General features: G+C 49.6%; 1 protein-coding gene across 2 annotated transcripts in view; it reads left to right on the forward strand.

The window, feature by feature from the left end:
* DNHD1 (dynein heavy chain domain 1) overlaps positions 1-26468 on the forward strand; it is a 392142-nt gene that overhangs the window by 159115 nt on the left and 206559 nt on the right. For both annotated transcript variants that reach the window (XM_063950780.1, XM_063950781.1), the window contains exon 19: positions 11161-11289. In XM_063950780.1, coding sequence (XP_063806850.1) covers positions 11161-11289 — 129 coding nt within the window. The remainder of the gene's footprint in view (positions 1-11160; positions 11290-26468) is intronic.

The raw sequence follows: 26468 nt of genomic DNA on the forward strand, positions 1-26468 counted from the left end.
AAATAAGCTGGTTGTGGGAGCTGGATAGCCTAGTAACCCCTGGCGCCCTAACTCCGTTGTCTCGCCCGTGTTATCAGAAATCCCCTGCGAGACTATGGTTGCTTGAGCCCATGGCAGCCGCGTTCGAAGGGCGGATTATGTCTGCCCAACCCCGATGCCCCCGCAGGTCTTAATGGGAGACAAGGGGAAGTCCGAGACAGGGTGATAACAAGGGGCCCTCTGACTAAGCAACCAGACCAGGGGTTACAAGCTAACTAACTAAATCAAAAGGTATGTGCGGACTAGCCGCCAGGAAAAAGGACAACCAAGGATCCACTGATCCGACACTCCTATCCGGCACCGCCGGACACCAGAGTGGATCTGTGGAAGCGGAATCCTCCGCAAAGCTCCAGAACACAATAAAACAAAATAATAAACAGAAGCGGACAAGCCGCAACACACGGCTGCGCCGCGACTCACGAACACCACCAGATGTTAAAGGTGCTCGGTCAGACTCCAGGAACAGATGGTAACTTCCGAGTACAGGATCTCTGAGGACAGGAACAACCGAAAAGACCGGGACTGGGAACTCTCTGCAGCAGACACAGGCAAACAGGAAGCTATCACCGGCGTCTGTAAGAAGTCCTGAGGGTGCCTTTATTCAGGCACCCTCCAATCAAGATCCAGACAGGACAATCAAATAGAAATGCCGTGCAGCTTGCATGCTGCACGGCCAGCACATAATCAGGGTAATGAGAATAGACCCAGCAACGGGGAACGCGGCTGAACGTGGCGTCCCCGTTGCTAAGGTCAGAGCGGCTCCGTGCGCCCGGCGTCTTAGCGTTGCCAGGGAGCCGGCGGCTGAACGCGCACGGCGTCCCTGGTTGCTAGGCGCCGGGCCGCACGGCCGAGCGGACCCCGGCGCCTAACAGTACCCCCCCCTTGAGGAGGGGTCAAGGAACCCCTAAAGCCAGGTTTCCGAGGAAATTCACGAAAAAATGCCCTTTTGAGCTTTGGGGCATGAAGGTCTTCATCCAGGACCCACGACCTTTCCTCTGGCCCATAACCTCTCCAATGCACCAAAAAATAAATCCGACCCCGGGACAACTTGGAATCGAGAACCTTCTCAACTAAGAACTCTTGCTGACCCTGTACATTAACTGGTGATCTCCCCTGAGATTTTTTACGAGGAAATCTGCTGGACGAAACATATGGTTTAAGCAATGAGCAATGGAAGGTATTTCCGATCCGTAAAGTTTTTGGTAAACGTAACCGGAAAGCAACTGGATTGACTTTTTTGATAATGAGAAATGGTCCAATAAATCTAGGACCCAATCTGGCTGAGGTTTGTCGAAGTTTGATGTTGCGAGTCGACAACCACACCCTGTCTCCTACTTTAAAAGTGCACGGCCGCCGGAGCCTGTCAGAAAATTTTTTTTCCCGGAAAGCTGCTTTTCTGAGAGCCAGGTGCACTTTTTTCCAAATAAGTTTAAGATGAGAGGTCAGGGCCAGAGAGGAGACAGAGGAATGTTGAAAAAATGAATTAGCTCTGGGGTGGAAACCAAAAACTGCAAAAAATGGAGACACATTGGTGGAAGAATGACAGGCATTGTTATAAGCAAACTCCGCCAATGGAAGAAACTCAGACCAGTCATTTTGGAGTTTGGCCGAGTACAAACGCAAATATTGTTTTAGAGATTGGTTAACTCGCTCAGTCTGTCCATTGGATTGTGGATGATAGCCGGAGGTTAATGATAATTTCATCTTTAACGAAGCACAAAAAGACTTCCAAAATTGTGCAATGAATTGTGGACCCCTGTCAGAAACAATATCGGTGGGTAACCCATGGAGTCTGAAAACATGACGGAGGAACAAGACTGCCAATCCCTGGGCAGATGGCAATCGGGGAGAGCAATAAAATGGGCCATCTTGCTAAAACGGTCCACTACTACCCATATGACTCGGCATCCGGCCGACAGAGGGAGATCCACCACAAAATCCATGGAGATATGCGACCATGGCCTAAGAGGAACCTTCAAGGGCATAAGTTGACCAATAGGCAAAGAACGGGGAACTTTATGCTGTGCACAGACCTGACACGAAAAAACAAACTCTTTAATGTCTTTGGAAAGACCAGGCCACCATACTGAGCGGGATACTAATTCCAAAGTCTTAGCGATTCCCGGATGCCCTGCAACTTTGCTATCATGAAATTCCACCAAAACAGTTGCTCTCAAAAACTCAGGAACAAAAAGACGACCAGCAGGAGTATTTCCTGGAGCTTGATGTTGAAGCAGCTTTAATTGGGAAAAAACATCCTGTGTGAGACCTGCCTGAATGACTGAAGGCGGAAGTATGGGAGTAACAGGACTGTTGTCTTGAACCGGAAGGAAACTGCGTGACAGGGCATCTGCCTTGGTATTCTTGGAACCTGGTCTGAAGGTGATAATGAATTTGAAACGAGTAAAAAATAAAGCCCAACGAGCCTGTCGGGCATTCAGTCGTTTAGCCGATTCAATGTATTGAAGATTTTTGTGATCAGTCAAAACTGAAATGGTATGGGTTGCTCCTTCAAGCCAATGTCTCCACTCCTCGAAAGCCCATTTAATAGCCAGCAATTCCCGGTTACCAACATCGTAGTTGGATTCTGCAGATGAGAATTTCCTGGACATAAAGGCACAAGGATGTAACTCAAGGGAATCTGGATCCTTCTGAGAAAGGATAGCCCCTACTCCAACCTCCGAGGCATCCACCTCAACAATGAAAGGTAATTCTGGGTTGGGATGTCTAAGGACAGGGGCTGAGACAAAGGCTTGTTTTAAGGCCTGAAAAGATAACTCAGCTTCACATGACCAATTGGTAGGATCCGCTCCCTTCTTAGTGAGTGCCACAATGGGAGCAACTAGGTCAGAGAAAGAGTGAATAAATCTTCTATAGTAGTTTGCAAACCCTAAAAAGCGCTGAATTGCTTTTAAATTGGTGGGTTGCGCCCAACTAAGGATGGCTTGGAGCTTTTTTGGTTCCATTCGGAATCCCCGAGGGGAAATAATGTACCCTAAAAAGGATACCTCCGTGACATGAAATTCACACTTCTCCAGCTTGGCATATAGGTGATTTTCACGTAATTTCTTTAGCACCTGACGCACCTGGGTGACATGTTGTTCTACGGAGTCAGAATATATCAAAATATCGTCTAAATAGACCACGACGAATCTTCCCAGAAACTCACGGAGCACATCATTAATGAGATCCTGGAAAACTGCCGGAGCATTAGATAGGCTGAATGGCATGACCAGATACTCATAGTGGCCTGACTGAGTACTAAATGCCGTTTTCCACTCATCCCCTGACTTGATTCTGATGAGGTTATATGCTCCTCTCAGATCAATCTTAGAAAAAATAACAGCCGAACGTAGCTGATCAAAGAGGACAGAGATCAGCGGCAGAGGGTAAGTATTCTTTACTGAGATTTTATTCAAAGCTCTAAAGTCAATACAGGGTCTGAGTGAACCATCCTTCTTCTCTACGAAGAAAAAACCTGCACTTAAAGGGGATTTAGATGGCCTGATAAACCCTTTTCCAAGGCTTTCTTTCACATACTCATTCATGGCCACAGTTTCAGGACCAGACAATGCATATAACCTTCCTTTAGGCAACGTGGCACCAGGAATTAACTCAATGGCACAATCCTAAGGCCTATGGGAAGGCAAAATATCCGCATTGCCCTTGGAAAACACATCAACAAAATCTTGGTATTCCCCAGGAATATGTGCGGAACTGGCGGCAGCTACTCGGATAGGAAGCATAATACATTCTTTATCACAGATGGTACCCCATTGTAGGATCTCCCCAGACTGCCAATCTATGATGGGATTATGAAAGGCCAGCCAAGGGTGACCCAGAACCACAGGAACTGCTGGACAATGGGTAAGAAAAAACTCAATCTTTTCAGAATGTAGAGCTCCCACCGAGAGCAAAACAGGAGGCGTACATAGAGAAATAACCCCATTGGATAAAGGACTCCCATCTAAACCATGCATGGTGATACACCTACCCAAGGTTAGCTGAGGAATACCTAAGGCCTTGGCCCATGTTAAATCCATAAAGTTTCCTGCAGCTCCACTGTCCACAAAAGCAGAGACCGAGGAACAGAGGCTGCCATAGGAAACTTTAGCAGGAACAAACAGTGAATTATTTGAGGAGATGAGCTGCAGACCAAAGTGAACCCCCTCACAATTCACTTGGTCAGGAAGTTTCCCAACTTGTTTGGACAACTACGGGCAAAATGTCCCTTACCTCCGCAGTATAAACACAGACCATAATTTTGCCTCCTGGTTCTTTCTTCCGGAGACAATTTGGAGAGACCAATCTGCATAGGCTCCTCTATGTCTACAGGAATGGAAGGAACCCAGGGAGAGGACCCGGCAGAGGCCCCTTTTTCAGCCCTCCGCTCTCTGAGCCGACGATCTATTTTAATAGATAGCTCCATGAGGTTATCGAGGGTCTCAGGAGCGGGATACTGGAGGAGACTGTCTTTTATAGATTCAGATAAGCCGAGGCGAAACTGACTGCGCAGGGCTGGGTCATTCCAGCCACAGTCGTTCGACCAACGGCGAAACTCCGTACAATAATTCTCTGCGGGATTCCTACCCTGTCTAAGAGCACGCAACTGACTTTCTGCGGACGCCTCTCTATCAGGATCGTCATACAATAGCCCTAAAGATTTTAAAAAGGCGTCTACAGACGATAAGGCCGGATCGTCTGTCTTTAAACCAAAAGCCCAGGTCTGAGGATCCCCCTGAAGTAGAGAAATAATAATCCCAACCCGCTGAGCCTCTGTACCTGAGGTAACTGGTCTTAAACGAAAATACAGTTTGCAAGATTCTTTAAAATTAAAAAACTGTTTTCTATCCCCAGAAAAACGGTCAGGCAGATGCATTTTTGGTTCAGGGATGACCCTCGGGGAAGTCCGTAACAGATCTTCCTGTGACCTCACCCGGAGGGACAGATCCTGAACCATCTGAGTAAGTTCCTGAATCTGACTAACAAGAAGCTGGCCATGATTTGGCCCAACACCGGCGGGATTCATAAGGCCGACAAAAATCTCCCAACTAAAAGGTGAAAAAATTTACTGTAAGTTAAATCTTTTCTTTTTGGCCGGTGATAATGTTATGATTCCTGTACTCCAGACCGGAGGAGATCTTATGGCAGGGATCTGAGTACAGGAAAATAAGCTGGTTGTGGGAGCTGGATAGCCTAGTAACCCCTGGCGCCCTAACTCCGTTGTCTCGCCCGTGTTATCAGAAATCCCCTGCGAGACTATGGTTGCTTGAGCCCATGGCAGCCGCGTTCGAAGGGCGGATTATGTCTGCCCAACCCCGATGCCCCCGCAGGTCTTAATGGGAGACAAGGGGAAGTCCGAGACAGGGTGATAACAAGGGGCCCTCTGACTAAGCAACCAGACCAGGGGTTACAAGCTAACTAACTAAATCAAAAGGTATGTGCGGACTAGCCGCCAGGAAAAAGGACAACCAAGGATCCACTGATCCGACACTCCTATCCGGCACCGCCGGACACCAGAGTGGATCTGTGGAAGCGGAATCCTCCGCAAAGCTCCAGAACACAATAAAACAAAATAATAAACAGAAGCGGACAAGCCGCAACACACGGCTGCGCCGCGACTCACGAACACCACCAGATGTTAAAGGTGCTCGGTCAGACTCCAGGAACAGATGGTAACTTCCGAGTACAGGATCTCTGAGGACAGGAACAACCGAAAAGACCGGGACTGGGAACTCTCTGCAGCAGACACAGGCAAACAGGAAGCTATCACCGGCGTCTGTAAGAAGTCCTGAGGGTGCCTTTATTCAGGCACCCTCCAATCAAGATCCAGACAGGACAATCAAATAGAAATGCCGTGCAGCTTGCATGCTGCACGGCCAGCACATAATCAGGGTAATGAGAATAGACCCAGCAACGGGGAACGCGGCTGAACGTGGCGTCCCCGTTGCTAAGGTCAGAGCGGCTCCGTGCGCCCGGCGTCTTAGCGTTGCCAGGGAGCCGGCGGCTGAACGCGCACGGCGTCCCTGGTTGCTAGGCGCCGGGCCGCACGGCCGAGCGGACCCCGGCGCCTAACATTTGCTACCATATTACTACACATTAATACCAGGTTACTACCACATTACTGCCACATTAATACCAGGTAACTACCACATTACTGCCAGGTTACTATCACACTACTGTCACATTAATATCCGGTTACTACCATATTACTACACATTAATACCGGGTTACTACCACATTAATACCAGATTAATATCACACTACTGCCACATTAATATCCGGTTACTACCATATTACTAAACATTAATACCAGGTTACTGCCACATTAATACCAGATTACAACCACATTAATACCAGATTACAACCACATTAATTCCAGGTTACTACCACGTTAATACCAGATTACTACACATTAATACCAGGTTACTGCCACATTAATACCAGATTACTAACACACTACTACCATATTACTACACATTAATACCAGATTACTATCACTTTAATTCCAGGATACTACCACATTAGTACCATGTTACTACCGCATTAATACCAGGTACTACCACATTGCTACCACGTTAATACCAGGTTACTACCATATTAATACCAGGTTACTAACACATTACTATCACATTAATACCAGGTTACTATCACACTACTGCCACATTAATATCCGGTTACTACCATATTACTACACATTAATACCAGGTTACTGCCACATTAATACCAGATTACTATCACACTACTACCACATTAATATCCGGTTACTACCATATTACTACACATTAATACCAGGTTACTACCACATTAATAGCAGATTACTATCACACTACTACCACATTAATACCCGGTTACTACCATATTACTACACATTAATACCAGATTACTACCACATTAATTCCAGGTTACTATCACGTTAATACCAGATTACTATTACACTACTACCACATTAATATCTGGTTACTACACATTAACACCAGGTTACTGCCACATTAATACCAGATTACTATCAAACTACTACCATATTACTACACATTAATACCAGATTACTACCACTTTAATTCCAGGATACTACCACATTAGTACCATGTTACTACCACATTAATACCAGGTACTACCACATTGCTGCCATGTTAATACCAGGTTACTACAATATTAATACCAGGTTACTAACACATTACTATCACATTAATACTAGGTTACTACCACATTAATACCAGCTTACTACCACATTAATACCAGGTTACTACCCCACTACTACCTCATTATTACCACATTACAGTCACAAAATGGAGGTTATCTGCACTTCCCAGTCGCGCTTTATCTTACCTACGCTGCAAGCCTGGGTGCGATCCTTCATCCGTATGCTCCCCTGGGGTTCACTATGGTAAGCCGGCGGTCGGGCTCCCGGCGACCAGCATACCGGCGCTGGGAGCCCGACCGCCGGCTTACCGACAGTGTGGCGAGCGCAAATGAGCCCCTTGCGGGCTCGCTGCGCTCGCCACGCTACAGGCACGGTGGCGCGCTATGCGTGCCACGCTATTTTATTCTCCCTCCAGGGGCGTCGTGGACCCCCACGAGGGAGAATAAGTGTCGGTATGCCGGCGCCGGTATACTGTGCGCCGGGATCCCGTCAGTCAGCATACTGAAGACCACCCCTCCCCTGATGTGTCCAGTTGCTCGCCGCAGCGCCTGTGACTCTGTGCCAGTGTCTCTTTGTTCACCCGCCAATCTCCTCCATGGACAGCACCATGACAGTCTCCAGTCAGCTGACATTCCTGGACCCAATCTGGATTCACTTCCACATCATGTGAGCCGTTCAGCTGTCAGCACTGGGTATAAGTTCCAGGTCTCCGCACCGGCAAGCTGTCAGTGCTTTGTGTCTCTCAGCCTGGAGTGAGCTCCAGAATCTCCTGCTGGTAATAGACTCAGGGCAGTTGTCATCTCAAGCACTCCCTGACCCCCTGGATGATTTAAAGGGCCATCACTGCCACTACATCTCGGCATCTCCATATTCACTAGAAGTCCTCCAGTGATCCAGAGGGACTGTCCTATATCCCATAGCGGCATTAAAGGCTCAGCTGGTCCCTACCAGCTGCCAGTAAAACTGCTGCGCAAGGTAGCGCACCTCAGTGTCCAGTAAACCTGCCTCTGCTGTCTTATCGCCTTGCAGCATTAATCAGAACACTGCGCAGAATCACTACATCATAGCACCTGGGAAACCAGCAGTGCTGACACTTCATTCCACAGCGTTTGGAATCTCTCTGTGATGCTCCAGTTTGCCCAGCATTTGGAAACCTGCATTGCTGATGCCCTCAGCTTCCTCTACAATTATTGCGCTGGTTCCCACCAGCCTTCTGTGAACTATCTGCATTACTGATGCCCTCAGCTTCCTCTACAATTATTGCGCTGGTTCCCACCAGCCTTCTGTGAATTCCTGCATCACTGGCTCCTCCCAGCATTTTGTCAACTCACCAGTCCATACGTGACTTCCTGTTAGGTGACAACCCAGCTACTCATTGCAATGATGGCTCCACCACTAGTGTTCCAGTACCCATAGCTGGTCACCTTTCCTCATAGAGCCTACTGCCTATCTGCCACGTCTGCATGAGCGGATCATTCATCAAGCCAGCCCTATTCTGTCCACAGCGCTCCAGACAAAACCCAGTGTCCAGTTACTATAACACTACTACCACCTTAATATCTGGTTACTACCATATTACTTCACATTAGTACCATGTTTGTACCACATTAATACCAGGTGCTACCACATTAATACCAGGTTACTTCCACATTACTATCACATTAGTACTAGCTTACTACCACATCAATACCAGGTTACTACCACAATACTACCACATCCATACCAGACTACTACCACATTAATACCAGGTTACTACCACATCCATACCAAACTACTACCACATTTCTACCAGGTTACTACTACATTAATACCATGTTACTACTGTACTACCACCACCACATTAATACCATATTACTATCACATTAGTGCCGGGCTACTCCCACATTACCACCACATTAATACCATGTTACTACCACATTAATACCATGTTACTCCCACATTAATACCATGTTACTACCACATTAATATCAGGTTACTACTACATTACTATCACATTAATACCAGTTTACTACCATATTACTACACATTAATACCATGTTACTACCACATTAATACCAGGTTACTACCACACTGCTACCACATTAATACCAGGTTACTACCACATTACTAACACATTAGTACCATGTTACTACCACATTAATACCAGGTTACTACCACATTAATACCAGGTTATTACCACATTAATACCAGGTACAACCATAGTACTGCCACGTTAATACCAGGTTACTACCACATTAATACCAGGTTACTACCACATTAATACCAGGTACTACCACATTACTGCCACGTTAATACCAGGTTACTTACACTTAACTATCACATTAATACTAGCTTACTACCACATTACTTCCACATCAATACCAGGTTACTACCACATTAATACCATATTACTACTACATTAATACCATGTTACTACTACATTAATACCATGTTACTACTGTACTACCACCACATTAATACCATGTTACTACCACATTAATACCAGGTACTACCACGTTACTGCCACTTTAATACCAGGTTACTTACACATTACTATCACATTAATACTAGCTTACTACCATATTACTACCACATCAATACCAGGTTACTACCACAATACTACCACATCCATACCAGACTACTACCACATTAATACCAGGTTACTACTACATTAATACCATGTTACTACTGTACTACCACCACCACCACCACCACCACCACCACCACATTAATACCATATTACTATCACATTAGTGCCGGGCTACTCCCACATTACCACCACATTAATACCATGGTACTACCACATTAATATCAGGTTACTACAACATTACTATCACATTACCAGCTTACATTACCATTACCAGCTTACTACCATATTACTACACATTAATGCCAGGTTACTACCAAATTACTAACACATTAGTACCATGTTACTACCACAATAATACCAGGTTATTACCACATTCATGCCAGGTACAACCACATTACTGCCACGTTAATACCAGGTTACTACCACATTAATACCAGGTTACTACCATATTAATAACAGGTACTACCACATTACTGCCATGTTAATACCAGGTTACTACCACATTAGTACCAGGTTACTACCAAATTGATACCAGGTTACTACCAAATTACAGCCTCATTAATACCATGTTACTACCACACAGTGTCGGATTGGGGTATGACGAGTCCACCAGGGGAACACAGTGGTAGGGGGCTCATATTTAGGGGTGTGGCCAGTCTCCAGAGTGGGTTTGGCAGCCGACACATTGGTTTTCCTAACTGTTAGAGAATGCATGATCTGGGCCCTTTGATAAATATGTTTAGTAAATACTGTTAGTGCATACATGATAATGTAGCAGATTAATAACAGCAATGCAATGTAGACAATAAACCATAGACCAGGCAGTGGGGCCCACCGGAGGTTTCTCTTGCACCCCGGTGGGCCAGTCCAATCCTGCTACCACATTAATATGGTATCCGGACTCCAGGTCGACAGCACAAAGGTCGACACACCTTAGGTCGACGCCAATTGGTCGACACGCCTTAGGTCGGCATGGACAAAAGGTCGACAGGAACAAGGTCGACATGGAAACATGTCGACATGAGTTTTTAACTATTTTTTTCTTTTTTTTGAACCTTTTCATACTTAACGATCCACGTGGACTACGATTGGAACGGTAAAGTGTGCCGAGCGAAGCGGCAGCGGAGCGAAGGCACCATGCCCGAAGCATGGTGAGTGAAGCGAGCCATGCGAGGGGACGCGGTGCACTAACTGGGGTTCCCGGTCACTCTACGAAGAAAACGACACCAAAAAAAATAAAAAACTCATGTCGACCTTTTCCAAGTCGACCTTTTGTCCATGTCGACCTAAGGCGTGTCCTGTCTCCTGCCGCACAGGTGATGCGTCTGTCACTGTGTCCTGTCTCCTGCCCTGTGGGTGACATGTCTTCTGTGGTGGTAATTTTACCATTATCTCTGCTTTCTTACAGACACACAGTCTCTCTGCAGTCTCATTGATGACAGCCTTCTGTCACTGAAGACAATGAGGAGTTCACTTGTCTCCGCTGGTGATGTTGATGATGAAATCTCAAGGTGGATCCATAATCTCCATGATCTCGGTAACCTTCTATAAGAGAATGTTGTATAAATGACAGCGCTCACCAGTGCTTAAAGTGGTCCTAGAGAGGTGGTGGAACTCACCCCCCTCCCCACGGCGCCCATGAAATAAAGGTATTGCGCGCAGCAAAAAGGGGGGTGTGGTCTCAAAAAGAAAGGGGCATGGTCACACAATAGTAATAATGCCCACAGTAGTAGTACCCAAGTGGAAATTTTGAAGTGGGGGTATGGAAAAGTGAAGGGTGCAATTATGTGCACGCCGAAGGCGCGCGCACTCCTGACAAGGGTGCGTGGCCACGCAAAAGGGGGCGTGCCCTTCAGTGTAGTTTACCACACCATATACCCCTTATACACATTATGCACCACAATAGTAGGACCCCTTTCACATTATAGCTCACAGTATGAGCCAAAATTCACATTTATACCACACAGTATGAGCCACATTCATATTACACCACACAGTATGAGCCAAATTCACATTACACCACACAGTATGAGCCGAATTCACATTACACCACACAGTATGAGCCCAAATTCACATTACACCACACAGTATGAGCCGAAATTCACATTGCACCACACAGTATGAGCCAAATTCACATTACACCACACAGTATGAGCCACATTCACATTACACCACGAGGTATGAGCCGAAATTCACATTACACCACACAGTATGAGCCACATTCACATTACACCACACAGTATGAGCCAAATTCACATTACACCACACGGTATGAGCCGAAATTCACATTACACCACACAGTATGAGCCGAAATTCACATTATAGCACACGGTATGAGCCGAAATTAACATTTATACCACACAGTATGAGCCACATTCACATTACACCACACAGTATGAGCCAAATTCACATTACACCACACGGTATGAGCCAAATTCACATTACACCACACGGTATGAGCCGAAATTCACATTACACCACACAGTATGAGCCGAAATTCACATTACACCACACAGTATGAGCCCAAATTCACATTACACCACACAGTATGAGCCAAATTCACATTACACCACACGGTATGAGCCGAATTTCACATTATAGCACAGAGAATGAGCCGAAATTCACATTATAGAGTGACAGAGTGACAGGGAGAGTGACAGCAGGGACATGGAAAGTGACAGCAGGGACATGGAAAGTGACAGCAAGGGAATACAGTAGGGACTAGGGAGAGAGAAAGGCAGCAGGTTAGATTACCTGTTTAGCAGCGGCGGTGGTCTGCGGTGCTGTGGATGAGTAGGCTGTGGTAGGCGTGACGTGGAGGAGGCTGTGGGCCTCGGAGATAGTGCGGAGGAGGAGGCTGTGGGTGCGCAGAGGTCCGAGGGCGGGGCGGCAGAAGAGGCTGAGGGCGGCTGCAGTGGATCTGGAACCAGGCTGGCTTTATTATCCCTCCCGCCGCATCGAGCTCCTGTGACCACGGCGCTAATATTTCAAAACTGCTGCGGACCGGCAGCCAATCAGCGACAGATTTGAACTAGTAGTGCCGCGGTCACAGAAGCTCGATGCAGCGGCAGGAATAATAAAGCTGGCCTGGTCCCAGATCCGCTGCAGCTGGGAGTCTGGAACCTGGGCTTCCAGTGCGGCGGCGATGGTAGGGGCGGAGCGACGGAGGGCGGACCGGGAACGCAGCTTCTTTGTCGGCCCATACAGTAATGCCCCCAGCAGTAGCATCCCTTATACAATGCCCACAGTAGTAGTGCCCCTTATGCAATGCCCCCAACAGTAGTGCCCCTTATGAAGTGCCCCCTTTACAATGCCCTCATTAGCTGTGCACCCCATCAGTAATGCCCTTAATGGTAATGCCCCTGTGTAGTATTGCCCCTAGTCGTTTAGCCCCTGTAGTTTAGCCCCAGTAGTCATGCCCATACTGGTAATGCCCCTGCAGTTATGACCCCAGCAATTTACTCCCCCCCCCCCCCCCCCCCCTCTAGTTTAGCCTCTGAGTGGTAATGCCCCCAGTAGTTTTGCCCTCATGTAGTTTGCCCCATGTAGTTTAGCCCCCAGTGGTAATGCCCCCTGCAGTTGTGCCCCCAGTTGTTTAGCCCCTGTAGTTTAGCCCCCATGTAGTTTGCCAAAGTTAGTAATGTCCCCAGTAGTTTGCCCCCTTGTAGTTATACCCCCAGTAGTTTAGCTCCTGTAATTATGCCCCCTTGTAGTTTAGCCCCCAGTAGTAATGCTGCCAGTAGTTTGCCCCTTTGTAGCTTGCCCCCTTTTAGTAATGCCCCCAGTAGTTTGCCCCAGCAGTAAAGCCCCCCAGTAGTTTGCCCCCAGTACTAGAGCCCCCCAGTAGTTTGCCCCTCTGTAGTTTGCCCCAGTAGTAAAGGCCCCCAGTAGAAACGCCTGTGGTACACATATAGGAAGGAGGGAGGGAGGGGGGGGGGGGAAGAACTATACTTACCTAGCCCCGCTCCCGCCGCAGTCCTCTCTCGCCGCCCGCTCCTCTGCACTATGAGAGAGACGTCATGACGTCTCTCCCATAGCGCGCACTGACAGAGCCGGAAGCCGGAGCTCAGTACTGAGCTCCTGCCTCCGGCTGCCGCTGCGGAGAGGGGGACGGGCGCCCGCTGGTAACGCGATCTCAGCGGGCGCTCGGCATCTCCCTGCAGCGCGGCCCGGGACATCGGGTTAGGTGAGCCGGGGGAGGCGGAACTGCGTTCCGTCTCCTGGTGGAACTGACGGAACGCAGTTCCGGCTCACTTTAACCCCTGGCGCTCACCTATTAACACGTCAAACCGTAATTCATCTGAATTCAGGGAATGTTACTTCAAAAATGTTACAATAGTTTGTTAAGCTGTTCAGTCCCTTCCCGGCCATTCCCTATTGCTCAGCCCCTTCTCTGCCATTCCCTATTAATCAGTCCCCTCCCTGCCATTTCCTATTGCTCAGTCCCTTCCTTGCCATTCCCTATTGCTCAGCCCCTTCCCTGCCATTCCCTATTGCTCAGTCCCTTCCCTGCCATTCCCTATTGCTCAGTCCCTTCCCTGCCATTTCCTATTGCTCAGTCCCTTCCTTGCCATTCCCTATTGCTCAGCCCCTTCCCTGCCATTCCCTATTGCTCAGCTCCTGCCCTGCCATTCCCTATTGCTCAGCCCCTTCCCTGCCATTCCCTATTGCTCAATCCCTTCCCTGCCATTCCCTATTGCTCAGTCCCTTCCCTGCCATTCCCTATTGCTCAGTCCCTTCCCTGCCATTCCCTATTAATCAGTCCCTTCCCTGCCATTCCCTATTGCTCAGCCCCTTCCCTGCCATTCCCTATTAATCAGTCCCTTCCCGGCCATTCACTATTGCTCAGTCCCTTCCCTGCCCTTTCCTATTGCTCAGCCCCTTCCCTGCCATTCCCTATTGCTCAGTCCCTTCCATGCCATTCCCTATTGCTCAGCCCCTTCCCTGCCATTCCCTATTGCTCAGCCCCTTCCCTGGCATTCCCTATTGCTCAGCCCCTTCCCTGGCATTCCCTATTGCTCAGTCCCTTCCCTGGCATTCCCTATTGCTCAGTCCCTTCCCTGCCATTATCTATTGCTCAGCCCTTTCCCTGCCATTCCCTATTGCTCAGCCCCTTCCCTGCCATTCCCTATTGCTCAGTCCCTTCCCTGCCATTCCCTATTGCTCAGTCCCTTCCATTCCCTATTGCTCAGTCCCTTCCCTGCCATTCCCTATTGGTCAGCCCCTTCCCGGCCATTCCCTATTGCTCAGTCCCTTCCCTGCCATTCCCTATTGCTCAGTCCCTTCCCTGCCATTCCCTATTGCTCAGTCCCTTCCCTGCCATTCCCAATTGGTCAGCCCCTTCCCTGCCATTCCCTATTGCTCAGCCCCTTCCCTGCCATTCCCTATTGCTCAGCCCCTTCCCTGCCATTCCCTATTGCTCAGTCCCTTCCCTGCCATTCACTATTGCTCATCCCCTTCCCGGCCATTCCCTATTGCTCAGTCCCTTCCCGGCCATTCCCTATTGCTCAGTCCCTTCCCGGCCATTCCCTATTGCTCAGTCCCTTCCCTGCCATTCCCTATTGCTCAGCCCCTTCCCTGCCATAACCTACCGCTCAGTCCCTTCCCTGCCATTCCCTATTGCTCAGTCCCTTCCCTGCCATTCCCTATTGCTCAGTCCCTTCCCTGCCATTCCCTATTGGTCAGTCCCTTCCCTGCCATTCCCTATTGCTCAGTCCATTCCCGGCCATTCCCTATTGCTCAGTCCCTTCCCTGTCATTCCCTATTGCTCAGTCCCTTTCCTGCCATTCACTATTGCTCAGCCTCTTCCCTGCCATTCCCTATTGCTCAGTCCCTGCCCTGCCATTCCCTATTGCTCAGTCCCTTCCCTGCCATTCCCTATTGCTCAGCCCCTTCCCTGCCATTTCCTATTGGTCATCCCCTTCCCTGCCATTCTCTATTGCTCAGCCCCCTTCCCTGCCATTCCCTATTGCTCAGCCCCTTCCCGGCCATTCCCTATTGCTCAGTCCCTTCCCGGCCATTCCCTATTGCTCAGTCCCTTCCCGGCCATTCCCTATTGCTCAGTCCCTTCCCGGCCATTCCCTATTGCTCAGTCCCTTCCCTGCCATTCGCTATTGCTCAGTCCCTTCCCGGCCATTCCCTATTGCTCAGTCCCTGCCCGGCCATTCCCTATTGCTCAGTCCCTTCCCGGTCATTCCCTATTGCTCAGACCCTTCCCTGCCATTCCCTATTGCTCAGACCCTTCCCTGCCATTCCCTATTGCTCAGTTCCTTCCCGGCCATTCCCTATTGCTCAGTCTCTTCCCTGCCATTCCCTATTGCTCAGTCCCTTCCCTGCCATTCCCTATTGCTCAGTCCCTTTCCTGCCATTCCCTATTGCTCAGCCTCTTCCCTGCCGTTCCCTATTGCTCAGTCCTTTCCCTGCCATTCCCTATTGCTCAGTCCCTTCCCTGCCATTCCCTATTGTTCAGCCTCTTCCCTGCCATTCCCTATTGCTCAGTCCCTTCCCTGCCATTCCCTATTGCTCAGTCCCTTCCCTGCCATTCCCTATTGCTCAGTCCCTTCCCTGCCATTCCCTATTGTTCAGCCTCTTCCCTGCCATTCCCTATTGCTCAGTCCCTTCCCTGCCATTCCCTATTGCTCAGTCCCTTCCCTGCCATTCCCTATTGCTCAGTCCCTTCCCTACCATTCCCTATTGCTCAGTCCCTTCCTGGCCATTCCCTATTGCTCAGTCCCTTCCTGGCCATTCCCTATTGCTCAGTCCCTTCCCTGCCATTCCCTATTGCTCAGTCCCTTCCCTGCCATTCCCTATTGCTCAGTCCCTTCCCTGCCATTCCCTATTGCTCAGCCCCTTCACGGCCATTCCCTATTGCTCAGTCCCTTCCCTGCCATTCCCTATTGCTCAGTCCCTTCCCTGCCATTCCCTATTGCTCAGTCCCTTCCCTGCCATTCCCTATTGCTCAGCCCCTCCCTTCCATTCCCTATTGGTCAGCCCCTTCCCTGCCATTCCCTATTGCTCAGCCCCTTCCCTGCCATTCCCTATTGCTCAGTCCCTTCCCTGCCATTCCCTATTGCTCAGTCCCTTCCCTGCCATTCCCTATTGCTCAGTCCCTTCCCTGCCATTCCCTATTGCTCAGCCCCTTCCCTGCCATTCCCTATTGCTCAGCCCCTTCCCTGCCATTCACTATTGGTCAGCCCCTTCCCGGCGGTGCCTCTTGGGGGGGGGGTCGCATTACTACTGGGGGGGCAAACTACTGAGGGGGGGGGCAAAGTACTGAGGGGCATCTACAGGGGGAAAACAACTGGGGTGGCATTACTACTGGGGGCAAACTACTGGGGGGCATCTACTGAGGACAAACTACTGGGGGGGCATTACTACTGGTGGGCATTACTACTGGTGGGCAAACTACTGAGGGGCATCTGCTGGGGGCATTACTACTGGGGGACATTACTACTGGTGGACATCCGCTGGGGGAAAACTACAGGGGTCAAACTACAAGGGGGCTAACTACTGGGGGCAAACTACAGCAGGGCATTACTACTGGGGGCATAACTACAGGGGCATTACTACTGGGGGCGTAACTACAGGGGCATTACTACTGGGGGTGTAACTACAGGGGCATTACTACCGGGAGCATTACTATTTGGAGGCATTACTACTGGGGTCTAAACTACAAGGGGGTATAACTACAGGGACTAAACGACTGGGGGCATTACTACAGGCAACATTACTACTGGGGGCAATACTACACAGGGTCATTACCATTAAGGGCATTACTACTGGGGGCACTACTAATGAGGGCATTGTAAAGGGGGCACTTCATAAGGGGCATCACTCCTGGGGACATAAGGGGCACTGCTATTGCGGGCATTGCATAAGGGGCACCACTATTATGGGCTCTATATAAGGGGCACTACCACTGTGGGCATTGTATAAGAGGCGCTACTGCTGTGGGCATTATGTGTATTATGGGGTGCTACTACTGTGGGCATTATTTATTACTATTGTGTAACGCCCCTTTTTTGAGACCATGCCCCCTTTTTTGCAGCGCACACCTACGCCGCGCGCAATACCTTTGTTGCATTAGCGCCGTGGGGAGGGGGTGAGTTCCACCACCTCTCTAGGACCACTCTCTCACTTTCTGAAACTCTAACTCATTTGGCCACTTGTGTCTAACTTATGAATCCAAAAGGATTCTTTTTGTAATAATTTACGTGCCCTGTCTCCCCCCCCGAATAGATTCTGGGATGTGGTCGAATATTTTGTATCTTAATGCTGATAAATTATGTTTGGCTTCAAGAAAGTGTTTGGCCACCGGTTGGTCTCTCCTGCCCTTTCCGAGTGCTATATGTATGGCACTGCCATGTAATGTCATTCTTACACGGAAAGTCTGTACTATCTTTCCCACATAGCATTTGCTGCATGGGCATGTATTTAAATACATCACAAATTTGGTTGTGCACGTCAAATAATAATCCATCTTAAATTGAAACCCAGTTTGCGGATTAGAAAATCCCTTCCCTGGTGTCATATACCGACACGTAACACAATTTAGACTCTGGAAATATCCTTTCCTAGTAGTCAGGGATGTTTCTGAGTTACGTCATTCTTCACAAGTAAATCTTTTACATTTCTCTTACGTCCTAGAGGATGCTGTGGTCCATATTAGTACCATGGGGTATAGTGGAGTGGAGTGGGGTGTACAAGCAAACATGTCTAGATGTCTCATATGCTGCAGAGGATTTATCTTCTCAGGAAGATCCCATCCCATGTAATCAGGATTGCACTGTTGTAGCGCAGATCCCAGCTAGAGAACCGGAGTGGTTAGCCTCTCTTAGGGGGGCTATTTCTCAGATTTCTGAAAGGGTTGCTAGGACTGAGCATGCAACTCAGGTATTGCAGTCCTCTATGGTTTTATAGTCTGATACTGCTCCCTCGGGGCCCCCTGCGATACATTCTCACAAACGTGTTCTTGCCCACATTATGCAGGATGACACGGATACCGATTCTCACACAGCAGACGGTGATGGGGATGTGTCGAGGTGGACGGCATCACTTGCTAAGGGGGTGCAGTTGATGATTGGGGCCACGAGGGATGTGTTACATATTTCTGACACACCTCCTGAGCAGGTTGAGGAGGCTTTTTTCACAGATAGTAAGAAAGCCACTCTCACCGTCCCGGCATCTAAGGAATTAAATGCTATATTTGAAAAAGCCTGGGAAAACCCAGAGAAAAAATTCCAGATCCCTAAAAGGGTTCTGGTTGCTTTTCCCTTACCGGAGGACGATAGAAAAAAATGGGAGTCCCCGCCTCTAGTTGACGCCTCTGTCTCCAGGCTGTCAAAACAGGTGGTCTTACCAGTCCCGGGATCTACCGCGTTGAAGGACCCGGCAGATTGCAAAGTGGATGCTACGCTCTAATCCATATACACGGCTTCAGGGGCTATACTGCTTCCTACTATTGCCTGTGCATGGATTTCTAAAGCTATAGCCAAGTAGTCAGTCACTCGGCAGGAGGACTTGACTACGATGGATAAAGGTGACGTTGATTTGTTTTTACGTAACATACAGGATTCTGCAGGGTTTCTGGTAGAAATCATGAAGGATCTGGGTTCCATGGCTGCGGGGATCTCCTCCATGTCCGTCTCGGCTCGCAGGGGTCTCTGGCTGCGCCAGTGGACTGCGGATGCGGAATCCAGGAAAAGTGTGGAGAGCCTACCCTATACAGGTCAGGCTCTGTTTGGGGAGGTGCTGGATGCAAGGATTGCCACGTCTACCACGGGTAAGTCTCCTTTTCTCCCCTCAGCTGCACCGGCTATGAAGAAGCCTTATACTCCCAACACGTCACAGTCCTTTCGGCCCGCAAGGCCTAGAAAGAACAAGCCTTCTCACACTTTCTTTAGAGGTGGTCGTGCCAAAGCCAAAAAGCCTGCTCACGCAGGTTCCCAGGACCAGAAGCCTGCTTCTGGTGCCTCAAAGTCCTCAGCATGACTGTGGAGCGCACAGCTTGGAGGTAGGTCAGGTGGGAGCAAGACTCCGGCATTTCAGTCACGTCTGGGTGTCGTCTGGCCTGAACCCTTGGATATATAGTGCCAGGAGCTACAGGCTGGAGTTTCAAACTCTCCCGCCTCACCGTTTCTTCAAATCAGGCTTGCCAGCTTTGCGGCAGACAGCGATCTTCTGGACACTATCCGAAAATTGGCTGTATCCGAGGTCATTGTTTCAGTTCCACCTCATCAGTTGAACAAAGTTTACTATTCGAACCTTTTTGTGGTACCAAAGCCGGATGGTTCGTTCAGGCCATTTCTGAACTTGAAATCTTTGAACCCTTATCTCAGGGACTTCAAATTCAAGATGGAGTCTCTGAGAGCAGTTATCTCAGGACTGACGGAAGGGGAGTTCCTGGTGTCCCTGGACATCAAGGATGCGTACCTCCACATTCCATTTGGTCGCCGCATCAGGCCTGTCTCAGGTTTGCACCGTTAGATGATCACTATCAGTTTCAGGCACTGCCGTTCGGTCTCTCCACTGCACCGAGGGTCTTCCCCAAGGTGATGGCAGAGATGATGGTTCTCCTCCGCAAGCAGGGGGTGAACATAATTCCGTATCTGGACGATCTGCTGATCAAGGCATCGTCCAGAGAGAAGTTGTCAAGATCCATTGCTCTCACGACACATCTGCTCAAGGAGCACGGTTGAATCCTGAACCTTCCAAAGTCTCATCTGGAGCCGACAAGGAGGCTGTCTTTCCTGGGGATGATCCTCGACACAGAGGTGCAGAGGGTGTTTCTACCGGTGGAGAAAGCGTTGGTGATTCAAACAATGGTCCGGGATGTCTTGAAGCTTACCCGGGTATTGGTTAATCAGTGTATCCACCTTCTGGGGAAGATGGTTGCCTCCTACAAGGCTCTGCATTATGGAAGGTTTCATGCTCGATCCTTTCAGCTGGATCTCTTGGACCAGTGGTCGGGATCTCACCTACATATGCACCAGAGGATACGTCTGTCACCGAAAGCCAGGATTTCGCTCCTCTGGTGGCTACAACTACCACACCTTCTGGAGGGCCAAAGATTCGGCGTTCAGGATCCTTCTAACCACGGATGGTGGTTGGGGAGCAGTCACTCAGGGGGAAACCTTCCAAGGAAGGTGGTCAAGTCCAGAATCCCTTCTCCCAATAAACATCCTGGAGCAACGAGCCGTATACAACGGCCTTCTTCAAGCAGCACACCTTCTGCAGGATTGGGCTGTTCAGGTGCAGTCGGACAACGTAACCACAGTGGCCTACCTAAACCGACAAGGCGGAACGAAGAGCAGGGTTGCAATGTCAGAGGTGACAAGAATCCTCCTCTGGGCAGAAAGGCACGCTTTAGCGATATCAGCAATCTTCATCCCGGGAGTAGACAACTGGGAAGAGGACTTCCTCAGCAGACACGATCTCCATCCAGGAGAGTGGGGCCTCCACCCGGAGGTGTTAAAGGAGGTAACCGGTTGGTGGGGGGCTCCTCACATAGACATGATGGCCTCCCTCCTCAACAAGAAGCTGCGGAGGTACTGTTCCAGATCGAGAGACCCACAGGCAGTGGCGGTGGACACATTAGTAACACCGTGGGTGTTCACGTCAGTGTATGTGTTCCCTCCACTTCCTCGAATTACAAAAGTTCTACAACTTATAAAAAGAACAAAGGTTGTGGCAATGCTCATTGCTCTGGACTGGCCAAGGAGGGCTTGGTACGCGGATCTGCTGGATCTACTGCTGGAAGATCCAAGGCCCCTACCTCTTCGAGAGGATCTTCTACTGCAGGGGCCATTTGCTTATCAAGACTTACCACGGCTACGTTTGACGGCATGGCGGTTGAGCTCCAGGTCTTAGCTCGGAAGGGTATTCCAAGCGAGGTTATTCCTAACCTGATACAGGCTAGGAAGAGGGTAACGTCTAAGCATTACCATCGAATTTGGAAAAAATATGTGTATTGGTGTGAGTCCAAGAAATTTCCAGCGGTGGAGTTTCAACTTGGACGTTTTCTCCTTTTCCTGCAAGCAGGTGTGGATATGGGCCTGAGATTGGGCTCCATCAAGGTCCAGATCTCAGCTTTATCCATTTTCTTCTAAAAACAATTGGCTGTCCTCCCTGAGGTTCAGACCTTTTTGAAAGGGGTTCTGCACATCCAGCCTCCCTTTGTGGCGCCAACGGCACCCTGGGATCTTGATGTGGTATTACAGTTCCTGCAATCGGATTAGTTTGAGCCTCTACAGGAGGCTGAAATCAAATTTCTCACGTGGAAGGCGGTCACTTTGTTGGCCTTAGCTTGTGCTCGACGTGTGTCGGAATTGGGGGCTTTGTCCTGTAAAAGTCCCTATCTGGTCTTCCATGAAGATAGGGTGGAACTCAGGACTCGTCCGCAGTTCCTTCCTAAGGTTGTGTCAGCTTTTCATATCAACCAACCTATTGTGGTGCCAGTGGCTACTAACTCCTCAATTGCTTCAAAGGCCTTGGATGTTGTGAGGGCTTTGAAGATTTTTTGTGAAGAGGACGGCTCGTCATAGACAATCTGACTCTCTGTTTGTCCTCTATGATCCCAAGAAAATTGGGTGTCCTGCTTCTAAGCAGTCGATTTCACGCTGGATCAGGCTCACCATACAGCATGCATATTCTATGGCAAGATTGCCGTGTCCAAAATCTGTAAAGGCCCGCTCTACTCGAAAGGTGGGTTCTTCCTGGGCGGCTGCCCGGGGTGTTTCAGCTATACAGCTTTGCCGAGCTGCTACTTGGTCTGGGTCGAACACGTTTGCTAAGTTTTAGAAGTTCGATACTTTGGCCGCAGATGACCTCAAGTTTGGTCAAGCAGTTCTGCAGGAGCCTCCGCGCTCTCCCTCCCATTCTGGGAGCTTTGGTACATCCCCATGGTACTAATATGGACCCCAGCATCCTCTAGGATGTAAGAGATAATAGGATTTTAATTACCTACCGGTAAATCCTTTTCTCGTAGTCCGTAGAGGATGCTGGGCGCCCGCCCAGTGCTGCGTTTTCCTGCATTGGTTTCTAGTTCAGTACTGCCTGGCTCCTAGGTAAGTTCTGCGTTGTTTATGTTTCAGCTTTTGCTGAGTTGTTCCGGCATGTTGGACGGATTTGCCTTGTTGTGTGAGCTGGTGTGAATCTCGCCACTATCTGTGTAATTCCTTCTCTCGAAGTATGTCGTCTCCTCGGGCACAGTTTCTAGACTGAGTCTGGTAGGAGGGGCATAGAGGGAGGAGCCAGCCCATACTGTTAAACTCTTAAAGTGCCAATGGCTCCTGGTGGACCCGTCTATACACCGTGGTACTAATATGGACCCCAGCATCCTCTACGGACTACGATAAAAGGATTTACCGGTAGGTAATTAAAATCCGATTTTTTCCCCCTCTCTTATAACAATGCATAATAGATTATTGATTAATAGCTGATAGCTCCTTATCACTAGAAACCAACTTCCAGTGATTCCTTGTTTGTTGTTGAATCATCCTGCTCCTATCATTGAAATTATTTACCCAAGTGATTCTCTGCTTCTTTCTCTCTTTCACAGCACATTGTAGTAATTCCTGTCTACATTTACTTAGAGCTTTCATTTTCTGTGTCTTATTACATACCTCTCAACTGTCCTGATTTTCGCGGGACAGTCCAGTTTTTTTGGGTCTGTCCCGCTGTCCCACCCGCGTGTCGGAGCGTCCCCCGGTGTGTGTGTGTGTGTGTGGGGGGGGAGGCAGTGGAGACAGTAGGAGAGGGGGCATGTCAGCGGCTCACGGAGCGCTGGTCATATCCCCTCAGTGACGTAAATGGGGACGTGGCTCCTGGCTCGCGTTCGCGGGCTCATCCGTGAAGCTGCACCCCCTTTCGCATAGGCCACGCCTCCTTTTCGGGCGGGCAGGTGTCTCTCTTTGAAGGTTTGTAGTATTGGGAGGTGTGGTAATGTGTCCTCATCAGAACCTCTATGTATAAATGTTATTAACACTTTCTCTAATGGATCCTCCATCCCCTCTCTGGTGTCATCAATGCGACAAACACTCAAAAATTGGGCGTACAGCAAACTAACAGGGTGGAGACTGCGGTTCTGTAAAAGACTATTCCGATCAGCGCTGGTCAGTAATCTGGGGCCTTTCTTCATTATTATCTGAGTCATTGATTGTTTCATCACTAATCTCAAAGGTAAATCGCACTGGCTTTATATATATATATATATATATATATATATATATATATATATATATATATATATATATATATATTGCAGCGCGTCCGCCTGTACGCCCGGTTCTTACTCTAATCAGATACAGGTGCATTTCTGCTTATGCCGAACCCTGCAGCGCCCGTATCTCTGTCCTCTGTGACCCCAGCTAGGTGAGAACGTCCCATGACATCCTAGTTACACCGCCGGGCGCTGCAGCATGCCAGGGGCCCGATTCAGGTCCTGGCGTTATAGCGGCGCAAGGGCAAAGTACCTAACGTGTGCCGGAGCGGTCTAGCACATGTGCAGTACGGGTCTGCCACGGAGGACGCAGATAAGCGTCAGAATGTCGGTGATTGATGCTGTTTGGAAACAAAGCGAAGGCGCCGCTGCGGGGGTGGGACAGAGCCGGGTTCTCCTCGCCTCTTTGTTGTAGCTGCCGCGGCCGGCTTGTGCGACCTCATGGTCCATGCAGCCGATTGATGGTGTCGCAGATGATCCGATGCTGTGTCCTAGGAGATAAAGAGACCCCGCGCACGCAGGGGGTATTACTGCGGGGTAACATGAGGGGGCAGCTGTATGTCAGATCTGGACATTTTCTCTGTATTCTGTGTAATGACGCTTTATACAGCCCTGATAATGTGCCCATTACACCGACACCAGCGTCCCTACGTTACACCGACACCAGCGTCCCTGCATTACACCGACACAAGCGTCCCTGCATTACACCGACCCCAGCGCCCCTATATTACACCGACACCAGCGTCCCTACGTTACACCGACACCAGCGTCCCTGCATTACACCGACACAAGCGTCCCTGCATTACACCGACCCCAGCGCCCCTATATTACACCGACACCAGCGTCCCTACGTTACACCGACACCAGCGTCCCTACGTTACCCCTACACCAGCGTCCCTACGTTACACCGACACCAGCGTCCCTGCATTACACCGACACCAGCGTCCCTGCGTTACACCGACACCAGCGTCCCTACGTTACACCGACACCAGCACCCCTACGTTACACCGACACCAGCACCCCTACGTTACACCGACACCAGCGCCCCTATATTACACCGACACCAGCGCCCCTACGCTACACCGACACCAGCGTCCACACGTTACACCGACACCAGCAGCCCTACGTTACACCGACACCAGCGCCCCTATATTACACCGACACCAGCGCCCCTACGCTACACCGACACCAGCGTCCATACGTTACACCGACACCAGCGTCCCTACGTTACCCCTACACCAGCGTCCATACGTTACACCGACACCAGCGTCCCTACGTTACACCGACACCAGCGTCCCTACGTTACACCGACACCAGCGTCCCTGCATTACACCGACACCAGCGTCCCTGCATTACACCGACACCAGCGTCCCTACATTACACCGACACCAGCGTCCCTACATTACACCGACACCAGCGTCCCTACATTACACCGACACCAGCGTCCCTACATTACACCGACACCAGCGTCCCTACATTACACCGACACCAGCATCCCTACATTACACATACACCAGCGTCCCTGCATTACACCTACTCCAGCGTCCCTACATTACACCGACACCAGCGTCCCTACATTACACCGACACCAGCGTCCCTACATTACACCGACACCAGCGTCCCTACATTACACCGACACCAGCGTCCCTACATTACACCGACACCAGCGTCCCTACATTACACCGACACCAGCGTCCCTACATTACACCGACACCAGCGTCCCTACATTACACATACACCAGCGTCCCTCCATTACACCGACACCAGCGTCCCTCCATTACACAGACACCAGCGTCCCTCCATTACACCGACACCAGCGTCCCTCCATTACACCGACACCAGCGTCCCTACATTACACCGACACCAGCGTTTCTACATTACACCTACACCAGCGTACCTACATTACACATACACCAGCAACCCTCCATTACACCTACTCCAGCGTCCCTACATAACACCTACACCAGCGTCCTACATTACACCTACACCAGCGTCCCTATATTACACCTACACCAGCGTCCCTATATTACACCTACACCAGCGTCCTACATTACACCTACACCAGCGTCCCTACATTACAACTACACCAGCATCCCTACATTACACCTACACCAGCGTCCCTACATTACACCGACACCAGCGTCCCTACATTACACCGACACCAGCGTCCCTACATTACACCTACACCAGCGTCCCTGCTTTACACCTACACCAGCGTCCCTGCTTTACACCTACACCAGCGTCCCTACTTTACACCTACACCAGCGTCCCTACGTTACACCGACACCAGCGTCCCTACGTTACACCGACACCAGCGTCCTACATTACACCTACACCAGCGTCCCTACATTACACCTACACCAGCGTCCCTACGTTACACCGACACCAGCGTCCCTGCATTACACCGACACCAGCGTCCCTGCATTACACCGACACAAGCGTCCCTGCATTACACCGACCCCAGCGCCCCTATATTACACCCACACCAGCGTCCCTTC

This window comes from Pseudophryne corroboree, chromosome 2, assembly GCF_028390025.1.
Source record: "Pseudophryne corroboree isolate aPseCor3 chromosome 2, aPseCor3.hap2, whole genome shotgun sequence".
NCBI lineage: Eukaryota > Metazoa > Chordata > Amphibia > Anura > Myobatrachidae > Pseudophryne > Pseudophryne corroboree.